Source organism: Filicampus tigris, chromosome 2 (assembly GCF_054856515.1).
Source record: "Filicampus tigris isolate MCC_2025a chromosome 2, RoL_Ftig_1.0, whole genome shotgun sequence".
NCBI classification, from domain to species: Eukaryota; Metazoa; Chordata; class Actinopteri; order Syngnathiformes; family Syngnathidae; genus Filicampus; species Filicampus tigris.
The window spans coordinates 30,292,413-30,312,572 of record NC_141218.1 but is presented as its reverse complement, the minus strand read 5'-3'; the positions used below and the strand labels follow the sequence as shown (position 1 = coordinate 30,312,572).

General features: G+C 39.0%; 1 protein-coding gene across 1 annotated transcript; it reads left to right on the top strand.

The window, feature by feature from the left end:
* The first annotated feature begins 5,971 nt into the window (after positions 1-5,971).
* rab33a (RAB33A, member RAS oncogene family) lies at positions 5,972-20,160 on the top strand. Its single transcript, XM_086023430.1, has 4 exons — positions 5,972-6,424; positions 14,421-14,561; positions 15,189-15,269; positions 15,931-20,160. Exons 1-4 carry the CDS (start codon positions 6,065-6,067, stop codon positions 16,153-16,155), a joined length of 807 nt encoding a protein of 268 aa, XP_085879556.1. The 5' UTR covers positions 5,972-6,064; the 3' UTR covers positions 16,156-20,160.

The window sequence follows — 20,160 nt, the reverse complement described above, 5'->3', positions numbered from 1 at the left end:
CTAGGACCCCGCAAGGTGGAATTTCCTCTGCCTTTTCTGGCCAATTCTGGTCAGCGTTTTTACTTTGCAGAGCAGCTAACAAAGCGACAGCGACGATGGCAATCTTGCCTGCTAGAACAAAGGGACCTAGAGGATTAGATGATACATATAATTGTATTGCGAAATCAATCAACACCACACCACCCACTCCGGCTAGCTAGGTTGCTTCGCAGCAGCAGCAGCATCAGCATCAGCATCAGCAACAGGCTGCATGTTGTGGATCCTACTCTCCTATGTGGTGACAAATAAATAAAAAAATATAAATACTAAAAAAACCTAGCCGGGGAAAGCTGAGTATGACACCGCAGCATGTGACTAAATGGACCAATCATGAGGGAGTATGTGCGCTGCATTCTACGTGCAGCAACAATTTGTGACATGTGCCCCGCATGTATTGCAGACGTACCGCGCAGCACAACGCGTCAGTCACGTGATGCAATGCGACTGCTGTCACCCGTGCGTACGCCAAAATATAAAGAGGCTTTTAGAGTCAAATGTTTTTCGCAGCAGCACAAAGTTACAGTAGTGTGTAGGGGGCCAAGTAAGATAGTTTATGTATGGGTGTTTAAATTTCATACCTGTCAACTTGTATGTTTTACCCGTATTTTCTGCGTTTTTTGATCATTTCAAATTGTGTATAACAATTTTTGTACGGAAAAAAAAAAATTAAAAACTCGTTTTTTGTAAAACCAATCTCGTTTTGCCCTTTTCGGCTCTAATCCGGAGCATCCGTTAGCGATTCCGACTGCAAACTTCGGCTGACGTTCACGAGCAAAGTATGCCCCAACTCCCCCCGAGCGATAAACAATGTGTAAGATTCAATATAGAAATATCCGTTCCGTTTCCCCCACCTCTCCCGCTGAGTGATAAATACTGTGTAAGATTAAAAATAGATAATGGCTAAGATTATATACAGAAATGTACGGGCAAATTATAACTTTTGTAAGATTCAGCACAGCCCGGGGTTGACAAGTATGAAATTTCCAATCTATATTTTGTGAGCAATGACTTTTTTTACAGTGCAGAACTCTTAATGAAAGGACAAAACGTAATGGAGCATCATATTTGTGTTTTTTTTAATCTATCTAATGGTCAGTTAGCAAGCTATGTCTTGGACTCTGGAGGATAAAATATTGTCTGTGCCCTTCTAATTCTGGAGCATCAGCCATTCCCTTGATGACATACTACCTCAAATGGTAAAAAATAGTTCCTACATAGTATTCCTGTGCTGAATTCTTCCATGGCCCATCCTCAAAACAAAACAAAAAAGTTTGGTTGATTTTTTTTTCTTCTTTATTTGTCCTGTTTGTCTTATTATGTCAAAATTACTATTGTGAAAAGGTAATTAAAAGAACAAAACCAGTGGTTGCCCATGACTTTTGCACAAAAATCGATACACCCAACACCAATTCCATTGAATTTGGGACATTGTGTAAAATGTAAAAAAATAAATACAGAATAAAATTATTTGAAAATTCTTTTCAACCTACTGTATATTCAGTTGACTGCCCTATAAAGAATTAAAGTATCCGGTATTTAATAGTCAAACTGATAATACGTTGTTTTTTGCAAATATTCACTCGTTTTGGATTTGATGGCTACAAAACATTCCAAAAAAAACTGTGACAGGGACATGTTTATCACGATATTACATCACCATTCCTTTTAACAACACTCAATAAGTGCTAGTGAACTGAGGACACTAATTGTTAAAGCTTTGTAGGTGGAATTATTTCCCCATTCTTGCTTGATATACAACTTCAGCTGCTCAACAGTCAGGGATCTCCACTGTCATACTTTCAGGAAACAGGTCTCAATCATTCAATTATTTCCAAAAACAAATTGAAATGTGGACTAATCAGACCACAGCACACGGTGGTGTTTCTGGGTGTTGTTGATATATGTTTTGCATGGTAGGGTTTTAACTTGCATTTGTAGATCCAAACCCAAATCGCACTGAGCGGCGAAGGTTTGGAAACGATGTACCCCCTACAATACGCGCTTGAGCAATAGCCCACTTTTCTCACCCTCTCAGCGCACATGATGACGCTGGCGTGCACAAATGACATTTTTACACTTGTTCCTTCACTTCTTCCCCCAGTTTAATTTTTTACACTCTTTCCTTCACTTCCAAACCTGTTTAATCTACAAATTCACATTCACCACTGATGAGACAATGAGGCGACATGCAGACTGCTCCATTCAGGAAGTCTAAACATGGGCGAAGTTTACAGCCTTAAAAGAGGCTCTTTGGCGGGTTTCAGAGGTCAGGTGACTAGAAGTGTTTGTTTTATCAAATGACGTGTTTTCCATGATTTATGAATGGACAATGAGACCTGTTTGCTGAAATAAATTAGGGCTGCTTTTTTTTAACGATATGTTGTTTGATATTCTGTACAGGTCGTTTTGATTTTTTTTTTTTTTTTTTAATGGAACATACATCATTGTAACCTGTTATGATCTCAGGTTTTGAACAGGTGTGGTACTGGTTTAGTCACCGTGTGCACGTCTGATGTTGCTCATCGTGGTCCAATGAATGCTCACGGAGTTTGTGTGAATGCTCAGACGGGTGGAAAAGTAGACAGAACATTGTTTGCGAGCGTAGTTGTTGAATTATGAAAAATTTTGAACATGTTCAAAATTTCCGTGCGACAAGAAAATTTGTTAGCAACCTTGAACGGACCCTGACGGAAAATCAACGCGACAAACTTGGTAAACTCATTTTTCTGAAGTGTTCCTGGGCCCGCATGGCAAGAACTATTTCAGAGGTGGGCATCGTCAGTCCGGTGAGTCCGCAGGCGAGCTTTGTCGGTGACAGCCAAACGGTGCCGAGAATGGACTTACCGGTACTATGTCATCCGCGGGTGCTACATACTTGACACACAGACAAATACAGAACAAATAAAAAAGAAACAGTGTTCATACCTTTCAGTCCTACAGACCTCAATGACAGGTGTCCCATGTTGTTTTGATGTTATCAATCACCACACTGTGTGTGTCTGTTGTTTTTATTTTTATTTTTTTCTTTATTGGGCTGCGTGTCGGCTTGTGCGGTGCCTGTATGTGATGTGGAAATTACGTTCTCGACGCTGATTGGCTGTCACCGACGAGGGACGGACTGGTGGGAACCACTCGGGTCGGCCGAAAATGCTGACGGGAATGGTGACGGACCATCCGCTAGTCTGGCGGAATGCTCACCTCTGGACTATTTACTCACGTAGTTGTTCACAAAGTGGTGAACCTCGGCCCAGCCTGTTACAGGCATCAAATTCAAAATGAGAGACTACTTGCAAAAAATACCCCAACAGCAATGTTCATCAGTCTGAAGCTCTGAAAATTAAACATCTTGTCTTTGTAGTGTATTCAATTGAATACAGGTTGAAAAGGATGTGCAGATAATTGTATTCTGTTTTTATTTACAATTTACACAACGTCCCAACTTCATTGGAATTAGGCTGTGTATGTTAGCTATATTCATTGTTTCCAATGAAGTCATGATGACGTAGACTGCAATATCTCTTAAATTCTATTAAATGTGTTTGAGGGGCATTATTGCTGCATAGAGAAGTTCTCTCATTCACAGGCAGATGGATTTCTGTTAGATTTCAAGACGGCCATGCCCTCAGCTATTATCTTGTTACTTTACTTTGTATTACTCTCATTTACAAAACATCACTTCAGCCAAATTTGCAGTTTTACACCTATTTGCTCGTGGATGATACAACAATCAATCAGTTGGTCCTACAAAGAGTTCTACAGTAGTATGTCTTCTCCTCTCCTTTAGCACCACTTAGAGGTTAATGTTTATGGTTCAACTCCCAAACTGTTTTTAAGTCCACATATTTGATTGTTAAATGTTGTTAAACTGAAAAAATAATTAACAGTGAGACCTGTATCATTGACTTTATACAATGTTAATGTTTATCATACATCATATATTTATGATTTCAAATAGTATTTGTCTGATGCTTTAGAAACGAAATTACTTTCAACATAATATCACATTTTATTATTATTGTTTTTTTAATTGTATTATTATTGTTTTAAAACTATTTCAGTTGTCTTGATTTCACACTAAATCAGTAAAAAATAAATTTCACTTATTATTGTGTAGAGCAATAATAGCTTTTTAGCACTTTATTTTATTCTAATTTTTTAACCACTAAGTGTTTTCAATAAGAGAGCTGAATAAATCCAAATGACGTGTTGTACCAGATGTGTATTCAATTTCACTGTTAGTTTTCACCAGAATGTGAATGTCTCCCTGTGTCTTGCTTCCAGACAAATAAGTCTTTGATCAAAGAAGAAGGGAGCTTTGTTAGACAAAAATGTTAGGACTGTTCTTCACAGCTTGTGTGTGTGTTTGCTGTGCGTGTGTGTTACAAGGAGATTATGTTTGTCGCTTTGAGAAAGAAAGAGTCTGTGCAGAAGAGATTCTGTCTGTCTGAGGGATTGTTCACAAATCGCATGTGTGTGTGTGTATAACAAAGACAGTGCCATCTCAACAAAAAAGGAGGGGACACTATTTGGCAGTGTGTGTTTGGTATTGAATCCAAGTGTGTGTTAGAATGGAGGCAAAGCGGCTTAAATGTCTGCCAACATTTCTTTTAGGTCTACATTTTTGTAAATGCTGAATGACACAGATTTGCTGTCTTATAACAGCATTTACTTTCAAATTACATTCTGCATTTTGGACATTTAAAAAAAATATGTAAGGTATGCATAACATGAGGGATTTAATGAAATATAAGATAAAGGTCTGTAGGTCATCATTAAATCATTTAACTTAACACTGAAAACTCCGATTGAAATCAGTGGACATAGGCAGCTATCTTTCACATTTGATATTTGACTATAATCATTTACAAAAAAAATAAATAAGGTTGAATGTACTTGTATGTTTTCCATTTCTTGTTGACTTTTTGAGGTGCAGACTGGTTGTTTATTCTGTCACCAGTATATCTGAAAGAGATGTAAGTATTTTCATTACTGTATACCCTTTGACCGTGTACGGTGCAGTTTTAATCAACTGTATTTTCTCATAGTGGAGTGTACTGAATTAGAAATCACTGTCTTAATCAGGTCTGGAATGTGACAACACAGCAATCCTGTGCATTAAGGCCGTGTTGCTTCATGGAATGTGATGATACGCAGCTAATCAGATCAGATCACATGACTTGTGTGAGAACTCTGCACATTCACACTTTTTCAGACTACCTGGCTAAAGAGTAAAAAATCCATCAATAATTCAAATGCATAGTGCATAAACATATTTGATTTGATTTTAAGTCACGTAAAAGAAAGCGCTGCGGGGCCTACTTCTATACACTCACTGGACAAATTATTAAGAGCAGCATGTGCCATTATGCACTGTCATAGATAGGTTTACATGTTTTTATTTTGTGGTAGTAGTTTCCTGTATATTGTAAATAAGAAGTGTTTTAGGTTGTTTTCACATTTTGTGAGCTGCATGAAAGGGAAGAATGATTAGAAAAAACTATCATGTGTGATAGTGCGGTTCTGCACCTAATGCACATGAAAGTGTTTTTGGTGCGCGTGATTACCTTAACATAGCCCCCCGGCCCCCCCCCCTTTTTTTTACCCAAATGAAGTACATTTTTTAATTTCATTTTTTACAAATGTTTACAAATTATTTATTATAACATTTTACAAATTATGTAAAAGCACATTTGCGTATTTAGGCTATACACCTACTGCTGGCTGCATGATTTCGTTTGATAGTATCAGCAGTAAAGTGACCAATGAACATATGATAGTACATTCTAATTTTTTACTATTAAGCGTATTGTAAAATGCTGAATACCGCTGGTTTTGCCCCTAAAGTGCTCTCGCGCTCGTGTGTTTTTAAATGTTTCCCCCTAGCTGACAGAGAATCTCGCTGGTAGGGCACCTCCTTCTTTCCTCCGTTCTCTTCCGTTCCCCTTCCCTTCCCTCCATCCACCCAGTCGCCCATCTCTACTCTCCACTCACGCATCCCGATTTTTGTATCGCCTCCTCCGGCATAATGACCAACGATTCCCCGGAGGAGGAGAGCCGAGGAAGGAGAGCAACTCGGCCGAGCCGAGCAGACGACAATGTCACCATCCTGACATCCTCCATGGATGTTTACAGAAGCCGGAGTCGAGCCAGCAGCAGCAACGACGCTGGCGTCAGCTTCACATCCTCCGTGGACCTGAGCACCTCCTCCCTAGAACTGAGCATCCAGACGCGGATCTTTAAGATAATCGTTATCGGGGACTCCAACGTGGGGAAGACGTGTCTCACCTTCCGCTTCACCGGCGGGAGCTTTCCTGACAAAACCGAGGCCACCATCGGCGTGGACTTCAGGGAGAAGGCGGTGGAAATTGAAGGAGAAACGATCAAGGTAACATTGAAGCTTGTCTGGATGTGACTCGGAGGTGTTTCCTTGTCCCCTCCCTCTTATCCACATCTTCCACCTCCAGTGGACCAGGCCTATAGTCTTTTAATTCAACAGAAAATGCCAAATCTACTCTATCACTCACCGATTTAAGATATTATTGATATTTTTATCAGGTGTCTTCTTTGTCTAAGTCAATAGTGACTGTTCACTGTTCACGCCCAAATTGGTATTATAAATCGATACCAATCATTTTGGACTTGGTTAATAAATAAATAGCTGCCTCTGTGGTTAAGATAATTAAGACAACATCATCTTCAGGATCAATTTTGTACTTAAAACAACAACTTGGAAACACTTAATCAACAATCAACATCCATCTTTATATTGAACAAAATTTGAGTTGTTCAGTCCGCCATCTCTTTATACTCATGCCTGGGTTTCTTCATTCATGAATGAATTAATTATATATTTCCACCATTGTGTTATCAAAAACATGATTTTTTTGCATCATCTTTTGGTCAAAATCTTTGACTTAGCCTATGTTTTAATAAAACAAGGTTTGTAATGCTAAAGCACTTGAGGTGAAATATACATATGATTAATGTATAACATATGTTGACATATCTTCTGTTGTGCAATTTCCTTCACATTGTGTCACTGTGTACATAAACAACAAATAAAACACATAAAAATAAGGAAATAAATCCCCCCCACACCATCGCAAAAAACATGCCAGTTGTCACTAACACGTTCATCCATCCATCCATTATCGATACCGCTTCTCCTCACAAGGGTCGCGGGGCGTGCTGGAGCCTATCCCAGCTGTCTTCGGGCAGTAGGCGGGGGACACCCTGAATTGGTTGCCAGCCAATCGCAGGGCACACAGAGACAAACATCCGCACTCACAATCACACCTAGGGGCAATTTAGAGAGTCCAATCAACTTACCATGCATGCTTTTGTAATGTGGGAGGAAACCGGAGTACCCGGAGAAAACCCACGCAGGCACGGGGAGAACATGCAAACTCCACACAGGGAGGCCGGGGCCGGGATCGAACCCACGACCTCTGAACTGTGAGGCGGACGTGCTAACCAGTCGTCCACCATGCCGCCCTAACATGTTCAGTTAATATTCAAATTCTTTAGCTAATTAACACCATATGGAAGTAATTAGAGGTGTGAAAATTGATCAATTAATCGATTGACAACTAATCGATTATCAAATTAATCAACCAGTTTGCTAATTGATTAATCGTTTAGAGACATTGTTTAGAGACTGTTTAACTTAAAATTGTCCAAATTTGAAATTTCAGCTTTTCAACAATAAATGTTCTCAGATTTCTGTTGTCTACCATGAAAGCAAAGACATTATCTTTGTGTTTAATCAAAATAAGACATTTGAAAACATCTGCCTACTTTGGAAAAGAATGATGATTTTTGTCTGTTTTCTGACATGTTGTGAACTAAAGAGAGTCAGGCTGGATGCAGAACACAAAAATACCAAGTAACAACACAAAGCAGGGCTGGATGCAGAAAGCATCAAAGAAATCTTGGCGTTCTGGCAACTGGTCACTGAGCAACTCGACCTTAAATACTGTGAGACATCATGACCATGCCCAATCCTATATTACATAAAAAGGACACATAATAAAGTACCATAGCAGCATGCATGGCAACTGAAAAGATCAACGACCCAACCCTAAACACAGTCACAACAGTTTTTTTTTTAATCCAATTCATCGAAAGAAAAAAATGATCGACATATTAAACGATTATGAAAAAAATCACATCTCTTCTTAGCTAAATTGGGTAGATGACAATATTTTATGGTACATAGCGCCAACTATTGTACATGAAGCATAGCAGTCACTTGGCGTTACCAATTTCAAAATGCTGGCAGGCTGCAGTGCTGCATTACTCTCGTATGAAAGAACTCTGAATTTTGTAAAGGAAGAGAAAACAATCATGAAAGTAATCATAATTGTAGAAATGGAAACTTACAACTCTGCAATTTAATTATTTAAATCAAGCCTCACGTGTAATTTCTTTGATAATCGTACCATTTTCATCACATGTACAGGAAAGCCAACAGTACAGGAAATGAAATTTTAGCCACCTTGAGCTTGATGACTAAGGCCCATTTGATACTGCAAACTTGATTAGGTCCATCTTATTAGTGCTTATATAAAGTTCCTACAATTATTGGTTATATTTTTATTCAATCTTATTATGTTATAACACACAAGGTCCAATATACCTCCCCATTTGCAGTTGGCCGGTGAGTGTGGTTAGTAGTGGCAATAAAGCCACACACGTGCATAATATGCTCCCATCCCCCTTTTTTGGTCTCAGCTGACCACTTTCTTCTGTGTGTTAACCCCCCACTAGCCCCCTAATGCTGCTGACTCACAAAAACACACTCACTATTCTATTAGGTCACCTTGTCTTAATCACTGAAACTGCGTGAAAAATGAAAGCTCTCCATCAGGTGTATTTTCTGGTGTAACAAGGTAACAGGTCAGCGCGAGGCCGTGGGGGTGTGCCTGTTATGAACATACCTGTGAGTGCACAACAAATAATTGACACTGTGTCAGTCATGCTTTGTGTTTCTGATTGGTTCGTTTCCTCAGGCGAGGTGGTTTCTTGTAAATAAAATGAGACGCACTATATTGTGCCAAAGTCTTATTTTAAAAAAATTACATTTCAGTGTATTTGATAAAAGTTTAAGTCTTAAAGGAACACTGTAGCGAGGATGGCCCGTTTTCCACACACAAACTCTGTTTATGCATTATTTGATCAAGACAATGATATTAGCTTGCATTTTCAATTGATCAATTGTTTTGGAGAAGTCAGTAAATAACTACCGGTACGTACTCAAACTGCCCAAAACGCCCCTTTCTGCTCAGCACGATAGGCCGGTAAAAAGCCAATTTCATCCTGCTAACCTCAACAGCTCAACGCTAACTGCTGCCACGACAGCTGCATTGGTGTTAGCCAATTAGCTGCGGGAGCTAGCTGCTTGCTGATGGAGTCTAAAAGATCTCTAGCGGCGCTAAATGTTTAAAAACTCTGACCAATCACCACCAAAATTCATATGCACATTCCTTCTATTGTCCACTTCAACTTGTAGAAATATAAAAATGATTGGCACAATATTTTCGATTTTGTGGAGGTGGTAATGTTTTTCCTCATCGGAGCTCATATTTAATGTCAATAAAATCCGTAATATTGTGCCGATGGCTTTCATATTTTCACAGGTTTAAGTGAACATGAGTAGAACTGTGCGTTTGAATTTTGGTGATGGTTGGTCACCCTTTTCAGATACTAGGTGACAACAGAACGTGACAAAGCAAACCAGGGAACAATGTTACAATGCTTCCTTCCTTCCTTCAATGACGTTCTCTGCCCATAAATAATGGGCGTCATTAAGATGTGCTGAATGCAGTCATAAAAACACACAAATCAAATCACAACTGAGTTCTTCAGGGTGCTGTATATTAGTGCTGACATTATTTTTACATACAGACCTTTTACATAAGTGCCAATGTTCAGCCCAATCAATGATCCCTTTACGAGTTGAGGTCGCTCGATAAAATAAAAATGGAAATACCGTTGAGCACTTATATGAGGGATCTGTATTTTAACAACACACTCTAAGGCAGTGGATCCCACCCAGGTTACTACGGATTTGATCATCAGTGTGTGCTGCGGGAGATTATGCAATTTCACTTAATTTGTCCAAAAAAATAACATTTCACAAGCTCAAATAACAACATAGTATCATTCATGAATATATATTTGTTAATCTGTCTATGCCAGTGAAGTATGGTGACAGGAAAAACAATTAAATGCTCTTCCATTAGATGGAAGGAGGTCCAATCAACCTCCCAGATAGCAAAATATGGGTGAATCAATGTTGAAATATGGTTCGGCTTAAGTGTTGAATCTACGTTGAAACCTAAAGTAGAAATTATACAGAAACGCAAGGTTGATAAAATGTTGGGTCAATGTTTGCTATTCAACCATATATCACATAACATCAACGTTGATTCAACCATCATCTAAATTGGAATTAAAATACTGTAAATGGTGAATGGGCTGTCACTTATGGAGTGCTTTTTTACCTTCTGTACTCAGAGCGCTTTACACTGTACCTCATCTACCTACTGATGACACAGCATCAGGAGCAAGTTCAGTATCTTGCTCAAGGATACTTCCACATGGTCACAATGGCTGGGGATTGATCCCACAACCTCCGGGCTGGGAAACGACCACTCTACCACTGAGCCATGCCGCCCCGCTGTAACAAAAACATTGGCTTAGTCCACTACAAAATGTTAGCTTTTCTCTTACCCAAATGTATGAAAAACCTATGACAGAAAACATGTTTAATATTCAAAAATATATTAGAAGAGATCAAAATACTGCTAAGGCTAAGGACTGAAAATGTTTCATGAAACAGGACCAACACCAGTGTGCTCAGGGCAACAACAAAAAAATCAGTCAGAGAAAAGTGGTTAAAAAAAAATTATATATGGAGAGCGAGAGCGAGTGAGAGTGAGAGTGAGATACAGTACACACACTTTTTGCGGTTGAAAAAGGCCTGTCCGCCTCAGAAGATGCCCCCTTCCCACCTCCCTCCGCTGAAGTCGAAAAATAGGGAAGGGTTTGCCCTACACAGATTCAACATTAATTAAAGATTGACCTTTCAAATTTTTTAATTCAACCAAATTACAACGTAGATTCAACACCAGCTTTGAATCACAAACTTCAATGCTGACAAAATGTTGAACCAACATTGATTAAACATCAGTCTAAAAAAAAAAGTTGGCAAACACAACTCGAAGGAACAGAACTGATGTTTATCTGTCATTTGCTGCATATCACAAAACAACATATTTCAGAAACTACAGTGGAAAAAAAAAAAGAGGTAGAATAAAAATAGATGTAGCACTAAATGGAGGGTGGAGGAAGAATGGTGATGGCCAGTAGTTGCTCACTGACAAGATTACATTCTAATGGTTCAACAATGTCTTTTTATCGTACTATTTTATACAACGAAACATGTTTTAAATGGTTACTAAGCCCTGATTGGGAAAAAAATATGAGGATATTCATGGTTTTGAGTCGTCTTGCTTTCAGTGCAATTACTATGAAATCTTAATCAGATCTTCAATTTTCACGACAAACATTTACCTCAATCCCTCACTGTATATAAATTGGGTTTGATCGTATGAGCAGTAGTCATACGCAAATAATAAATAGCTGGCTTTGTCCTTTTGAATGGTGTGTGACAAATATTTTTGTCAGCATTTTTTTTTTTAAATTTAACCAGGAAAGCTCACAACAGACATGAGACAACTACTACAACTACACACACCACATTAGAGCGGTAGACATTACACAGGCATGAAATCCATCCATCCATCCATTATCCTAACCGCTTCTCCTCACAAGGGGCGTGGGCGTGCTGAAGCCTATCCCAGCTGTCATCGGGCAGTAGGCGGGGGACACCCTGAACTGGTTGCCAGCCAATCGCAGGGCACACAGAGACAAACAAACATTAACACCTAGGGGCAATCTAGAGAGATCAATTAACCTACCATGCATGTTTTTTGGGAACCCAGGGAAAACCCACGCAGGCACGGGGAGAACATGCAAACTCCACACTGAAAGGCCGGGGCCGGAATCAAACCCACGACCCCTGAACTGTGAGGCGGACGTGCTAACCAGTCGTCCACCGTGCCGCCAGCATGAAATACTGTACATAACAGACCAAAAATAAATAAATACATCAAAAACATTTTTTTATGAAATTGGGATATCAGCTTAAAAAAAAAACAGTTGCATTGTTCAGTCTTTGTTGATTTAAAATTTTTTTTAGAAGTAGTGAATGGTGGGCGTGACTGCAGATTTAATGTGGCTTGAAGTTCTTTCCAGGCAATTGCTGTACATGATGAAAATCCGTTTTACCAAGTTCTGTCAAAGGTTCTTTGAAAACATTTCTTAATTTGTCTCTGAGTGAGTCTCTGAAGTGGCTGCGTGGTGCATGAGTGGGAAGCAAATCGACCTCACAGTGCAGAGGTCGTGGGTTTGAATTCGGGTTCCGGCATTCCTGTGTTGCGTTTGCATGTTCTTTAGTGCTTGCGTAGGTTTTCTCTGGTTTCCTCCCACATCCCAAAAACGTGCATCGTAGGTGAATTGAACACTCCACCTCTCCATAGGTGTGAATGGTTGTTGATCTATTTGTACCCTGCTTTTTGGTTGGCAACCAGTTCGGTGTGTACCTCTCGTCTCTCGGCCAATGACAGCTGGAATAAGCGGTCCAGAAAATGCATGGTTATTCATATTTATTTCGATCCCTCAAGGGTTTGAAATTAGTACAAGAAATGACATTTTAAATTCGATGTATAAATTCAATGGTGTCGTTGTGGTATACTCGCACGACTTGAGTGCAAGTAGCGTGGGTGCACTTCACATTTGTTGCTGGGGTTAAAAGTTGTCCGTCTCTATATTTGCCCTGCAAATTCAAAACTCTGCAGCTGACCAAAAGAAAGCGATGGTAACTCATTACTCTAGTCCTGAAGGCTTTACATTGGCTGTAGAATAGAGTTTAGAATTCTACTACTACTACTGGTCGATAAATCACTGAATGGTTTGGGTCCTGAATACATCAAAGAAATGCTGATCGACTATAAACCCTGTAGGGCTCCGACATCTGCAGACTTTGGTCAATTAGTGGAGCCCAGAGCTAAAAGTAAACATGATGAAGCTGCATTTGCTTGTTATGCTACATGCAAATGGAATAAGCTTCCAACAGAAGTGAAGTCAGCCCCGAGTGTAAATGCTTTAAGTCCATCTTAAAAACGTTTGCTTTCCCCACCAATACCTTTGATCAAGGTACTCCAATATTTTTTATATAGATATATATTTTTTCTTTTAGTCATTTTAGAAACCCTTTTTTCTTTATTTCTTTACTTTTAAAATGTCTTACTGGTAAATGTTTTATGTCAATGTGTTGAAAAGTCATTGTACGTTCTTTTAGTAAATTTGGTGAACTACTTTTGTTTTTTTGCTTTACTTCTGAATTTCCTTAGCTGTTGTGTTTGTAAATACTTTTGGGTGCTGTGTATTTGCTTGTGTGAAGCACATTGAATTTCCTTGTGTATGAAATGTGCTACATAAATTAAGCTGCCTTACCTGTGATTGACTGGTGACAAGTACAGGTCAGGTCAGGTCCAGTCTGCCTTTTGCCTGTAGTCAGGCTGGAATAGGATCCAGCTCCCCGTGACCCTGAACAGTGTTAGAATTACTGCAAATGGATAGATGGATACGGTAAATGAAATGTTAACCTTGGCATTAGAAATACCTGAAATGGGCATCAATTCTTCTATATATAACCCACTTGAGTGATTAAACCTAAGCTACAGAATCAATTACACCCCTGCCAAGGTAGACACAGTTGGTACCTTCAGTCCTGCTGATGCTTTTGATTTTGAAAAGTTGACATAAATGGAACACTACCAAGCTTTGCACTATGTTAAGAGACTTCATAGGGTTTGTATTGAAGCTCGAGAACACATTATGCAACGCGTTATCGGATACTCAAACTACATTGCAAGGCGGCACGGTGGTCGACGATTCCTCCCACATTCCAAAAACATGCATGGTAAGTTGATTGGACACTCTAAATTGCCCCTAGGTGTGATTGTGAGTGCGAATGTTTGTCTCTGTGTGCCCTGCGATTAGCTGGCAACCAATTTGGGATGTCCCCCGCCTACTGCCCGAAGACAGCTGGGATAGGCTCCAGCACGCCCCGCGACCCTTGTGAGGATAAGCTGTATCGATAATGGATGGATATATATATATTGCAACCAAAATTTACATTGCTAATACTATACATGTCGTTTTGGATAATAAATAATAAGACTGGCTATTTTGGAAACCACACATTAATCGTTTGGTATACTTATTTAAAAAATGATTCATCTCATCTTCAGGTGCAGGTATGGGACACAGCTGGCCAGGAGCGATTTCGTAAATCCATGGTAGAACACTACTACCGTAACGTCCATGCAGTTGTCTTTGTTTATGATGTCACCAAAATGGCTTCCTTTCGCAATCTGCAAACATGGATAGAGGTGAGTTAAATCACGAGTATTGTGTGTTCACGGCCGTTATCCTCATCTCTCAAGTTTCCAGTATTATCTCCATATCAACTACTAGGCTGTGTCGTTTGGACGTTCACGTTCTCATTGCTGACATGCCAATAACTCAAAACAACAGATGTCATTTTGACACAAGGTAGAATGGGGGAAAATGTGTTTTTAGAAACGTGCCAAAATCTATTTTTAATTGTCTGAGATTGTTCTTTCTGTAATTCCTGTTGAAATATAGCTGACAGAAGATTGCCATGGTAGCTTTTTAAAGCCACACATTTTCACCTACATTTTATGTCAGCAAATTCAATTACCGGTAATTCAATACTCAACACAACCCATTGTAACCTTTCTACCAGACACAGTTTATAATCAGTATTTTCGCAATTTCAAGGTTTATTTCATGTTGTCACAGCAGCTGTACTATATCATATCAGTATTTTCACTTAGTTCCACTTAGTTTAGCCAATTTGCTCACTGGTACACAGTGCGATCTGCAACTAGTTGACCTAAATGATGTTGACGTTTTATGTTTAATGCTTGATATATATCCTAGAATTTGCTTGGACATTTTAATTTTACTGAATCCAGTGTTTCATTTTATTGCAGGAGTGTAATGGTCATCGAGTTTCAGCATCAGTGCCTCGAGTCCTAGTGGGGAACAAGTGTGACTTAGTGGACCAAGTACAGGTCGGTAGACTTAAGCATTCCTTACAACAGAGGGCAGAAGATAAAAATGGGAAGAATAATTCAATAGTCAATTAATTGTTACGAATTCTGACTTGATTATTCACATCTTGAAGCAGTTGCTTGATTGTCTCTTGAAACATTGAGGGCAACAAAGAGTGCAGAACCAGCACTGGCACGGTTCATTGAGTCTAAACTTGCTTGCAGTCTACAGACAACATATCAGACCTCTTCTATGACAACTCTTTACAGCATGAATGAATCTGTTCAATGCGACTGACATCAAAACAGCAGTTGAGCAGACGGAGTTTCATCCATTAAAAACAATATCTAAAAAAACAAACAAAAATAAATTAAATCTTGGCACTAGCAATACCTTCTTCCTACTTCCTACCTCATTACAAAAAACAAAAACAAAAAAAACATGCATCGCAGGTTAACTGAAGACTAAATTGCCCATAAGTGTGAATGTGAGTGTTAATGGCTGTGTCTATCTGTCGATCTATCTAGCCCTATGATTTCCTGGCGATCAGTCAAGGGTGTCCCCAACTCTCCCCCAAAGTCAGCAGGGATAGGCTACACAGCTCACCTGTTAACCTAATGAGGACAAGTGATAAGGAAATAAGGAACATAAACTAATGAGTCCTAATAATCACTTTCCCAGGTGCCATCCAACATGGCGTTGAAGTTTGCAGACTCCCACAACATGCTGCTCTTCGAGACATCCGCAAAGGACCCAAGAGAGAGTCAGAATGTGGACTCAATCTTCATGTCACTGGCCTGTCGACTGAAAGCCCAAAAATCTCTTCTCTACAGAGACGTGGAACGGGAGGACGGCAGAGTACGACTCACACAGGAGATTGAGACAAAGAGTAATTGTCTTTGTTGAGGAAAAATGCAATTGGTAGAAGTAATGGAACGGAATATGGTACATCAGAATAACGGTGTATGTCAAGGAGGGGGAGGAGAGTAATGACGGGGGTGTAAAACAAGAGTCTTAATGTATTTTTACTGGTTCGGGAGCAAGATGATGTTCCTGACTGACACTGAACAACATGTCTGACGGAAGAGGAGGGGAGGCTCGGGACTTTAGCACAAGGACAGAGGAAAAATGTGCCCATGATGGATCAAATGAAAGATGACCATCAAGACTACACACTTATTATAAGTTCTGAAATGAGTCTGCTTTGTTTACTTTAATGAATCTATCGGCATTTCCTAAAGTAGTGGCCTCCACTCGAACGGGTGCCTAGACGTGAAGTTAACAGTGGAGTTGAAAGAAAAAGTATTTGCTGGAGGGAAGAATTAGGGATTGGAAAAAAACAAAAGAATGAGTTTATGTCTCCTGACAAGGAAAAAGCGCACTTCACTGGAGAGAGAAGAAAAAAAGTTAACAAGGCGTTAGACAGGGAGCTTTTAGAGCGATTTTATCCCGTACGAGGCTGTCATATATAAAACGATACAATAAATTATGGAATATATAATACATTTATAAAGTACTGTAATGTTTATTGTTTTAATCAAGCGTCCTTATTTGTTTGTGGAATCATCAAAGTATAGAATATTATTACCTAAAAGCATTTGTGCAAATAAAGGCCTTCCCCCAAATCACAGCCTTACCCTTAATAGAGTTTTGTATCCGAAGTTGAGTAATTAAACCCGTGGCCACTATGTGAGTAAGTATGTTGTATTCAATCTCATGCAAGACTAGTCGAAATGACTTGATTTTTCTTGTTACTTGCTGTTTACAGAACCAGCACAGTCATATCCTTTATAACTGTGAGTGTTATTAACACATTGTTTTCTGTATTATTTTGATTGGGGAAAAAGGGAATTTGCCACGTTCATCGTACTACCTTTGCCTTAATAACGCACTTCTAAGTTTGATGAACCAGTCAGCTGACAGTAGTACAGAAGCTTCCGATAGTATCAGGGTTGATCTAATTTTGATCTTTCCAAAAATAGGACTTGGAAAATCACTGTGAACAAATTAATACAGGGGAAACATAACACATCTCAGATACAGTAAAGGTGTGTAACACACCTGAAAAAAACTAAATATTTATAGAATTGTTGCTTCTTAACCACGGGTGAAATTCATTCTGCTGTTTGGCATGATGCATATAAACCATTTCTAATATCATTCTAGTGCTTTTCCCAGTACTGTGGCTTATCCTGTTTTGCCTTCATTCAAAGGCAAGAACACGCAAATGCTACGTGACTTTTAGTCGGGTACAGTCATTCTTACATCCCTTTTTCTCTTCAAGTGTATGTACTCTACATTTGTATCATTGCCCCCATTTATGTTGAGGACAACTGGAAAATTGTACAGACAAGGTTACAGAAGTGATGATCACTATTTACTGTCCACGGACATGTAATATGCTTGATATTGAGATATCTTTCACGGTAAGTTATGGGTCAAGGGACACAGTGCTGTGGTTCATATGGAGATAATTCAGATCAATGAGCATTTGAGTCAGTTATCCAAGATGATAGTCTAAATGATTGACTGAGTAAATCACAGGGGCCTTCTGGAGGGCACTGACTTCTGCTATGGCCGGTTCTTCTTCTTATACTGTATACGTGTAGCTTAAAATTTGTTCTTCAGTTTCAACGCGCTCAATATTGTTGCACATTGTAAGACGAATCTTCCTTGAGAGTTAACTGCAAAGCAATGTAGAGCATAATGAGCTGTATAAAAAAATATTCAAAAAGATCGATGAATGACTAGTGCCTGTGAATATTCTCATTCATTCGGATCATTGTACTCTCATGGCACTGAATTGACAGCATTCAGCTGAGTGTTGGTGTGGAAACCCAAGTACAGTATTTATCCTCTAAGGTAGTGTAGATGCACATTCAGGCCAGGAAATCCAAAAATGGCAACATCTTAGCCTTTAAGATTCCTCCACTATTGTTAAAACTTCCATTTTGAATGAAATATTAACGAGGATGATTCTACCCAAATGATTGTCATAGGCCTCCTCTCTCCAAATTTATCTTAAGAACTGTCATTTTGCATCCCAAAAGAGTGGAATCATTATTGGCTGGGACTTGCCTCTACCTTAGAGCAGTGGTTCTCAACCTTTTTTCAATTGTCTAACCCCTGTGAATTTTTTCAGCAAAGTACCCCCCAACCAGCACAAAGCTGTGTATATATATATATATATGTATGTGTATATATAGTGCATGTATGTGTATACATACAGTGCTTATGGAAAGTATTCAGACGCCTTGAAATGTCACTTTCTGTGTCATTGCCGCCATTTGCCAAAATAAAAAAAGTTCATTTTATTTCTTATTGATGTACACTCAGCAGTAGCACCCCATCTCGACAGAAACAAGACAGAAATGTAGACATCTTTGCAGATTTATTAAAAAACTAAAACTGAAATATTATATGGTCATAAATAAGTATTCAGACCCTGTCCTCAGTATTGAGTAGAAGTCCCCTTTTGCGCTAGTACAGCCATGAGTCTTCTTGGGAATGATGCAACTTTCTCCCATCACCCTACTGCATTTCTGCAGCTCAGCCACAGTGATCTTTGGGTTCTTTGCCTCCCTCACCGAGGCCCCTTTCCCACGATTGCTCATTTTGGCTGGATTGGTCACCAGCCAGTTGCAGCCTACTCAAGTCCAGTCAGTTTAATTAAACACAGCTGGACTCCAATAAAGGAGCAGAACCATCTCATGGAGGATCAGAAGAAATGGCCAGAATGTGAGTTGAATATAAAGGTCACTGCAAAGGGTCTGAATACTTATAACTAGGGGTGTAACGGTACGCTAAATCACATTTCGGTTCGGTTCGTTTTTTGGGAAACTTCGGTTCGGTATATTTTCGGTACAAAAAACAGATTTTTTAAAAAAAATATTTATTTTGAAAAAAAGACAAGTAAATGGTACCTTTTTTAGAAAAAAATAAATAAAAGCGAACCATTCTGGTGATATTCTAAGAAATTACACCAGAATAAAAAATACACTAACAATAAAAATCTCTTAAATTTGTAAATTATTAAGACACTGAAATCTTCAAACACTCAGCAGCAACAACCTATGACACACCTAAGTATTCAAGTTAAAGACAAGTTGTGATTACAGTACATGTTTACACTTTTTGTGATTAAAAAAAATACATACAATAACAGTTACAATTATTGCTTACTATATCAAAACTCATTTTATGATGAAAAGAATACAGTAACTTTAAAAAGTATTTATGAAATTGTATACACTTTTTAGGAATTGAAATCTTTGAATGTTCAACAGCCTATTGTAACGGATTGGGTTATCTGTGTTGTGGTCGGATTTGCGTGTTGCTGGGTTGTGATGTTTCCGAGGTTCATGAATTTATCGTACGGCAGCTAGTGGAGCAGCGGAGAAAGAAAAGCGCGAGCAGTTGTACTTGGGTTAATAAAATGTGATAATTAATAAACTACGTCTGACGGCGTGTTTCTGCAAGACGCTACAATATGATAAATCTCGCTATTTAAGTTGACGTTCTGGGCTGAAAAGACTGCTTGCTTCCTCGTCTAAGAAACATTCACAGTCGGATGATGCCGTGCATGTTAGACGTGCTAGCTGAAACAAAGCCGCCGATTTCATGTCGTAATGTCGGCACACAACTTTCGGACTCATCCACGCGCCGATGGGGAACAGGAAAGCCAGAATAATGTTCCCAAACAGGAGACCGGAGGGACCTTCGAGCTTTGGCTCTTTTCTGACCATATGATATTTCAGTTTTTCTTTTTTCATAAATTTGCAAAAATTTCTACATTTCTGTTTTTTTCTGTCAAGATGTTGTGCTGAGTATACATTGATGAGAAATAAAATGAACTAACATTTTTTTTTAAGTTGTCCAAGCTATGTTCACTTACTTACTTTAAACACTAAA

What these genes read in the sequence shown, in the direction of transcription:
- rab33a (XM_086023430.1), top strand. Translation starts at nt 6,065, where the DNA reads ATGACCAACGATTCCCCGGAGGAGGAGAGCCGAGGAAGGAGAGCAACT. An exon ending in TTGAAGGAGAAACGATCAAG is followed by an intron (nt 6,425 to 14,420) that starts GTAACATTGAAG and finishes TCTCATCTTCAG; the next exon opens with GTGCAGGTATGGGACACAGC. An exon ending in ACTTAGTGGACCAAGTACAG is followed by an intron (nt 15,270 to 15,930) that starts GTCGGTAGACTT and finishes TCACTTTCCCAG; the next exon opens with GTGCCATCCAACATGGCGTT.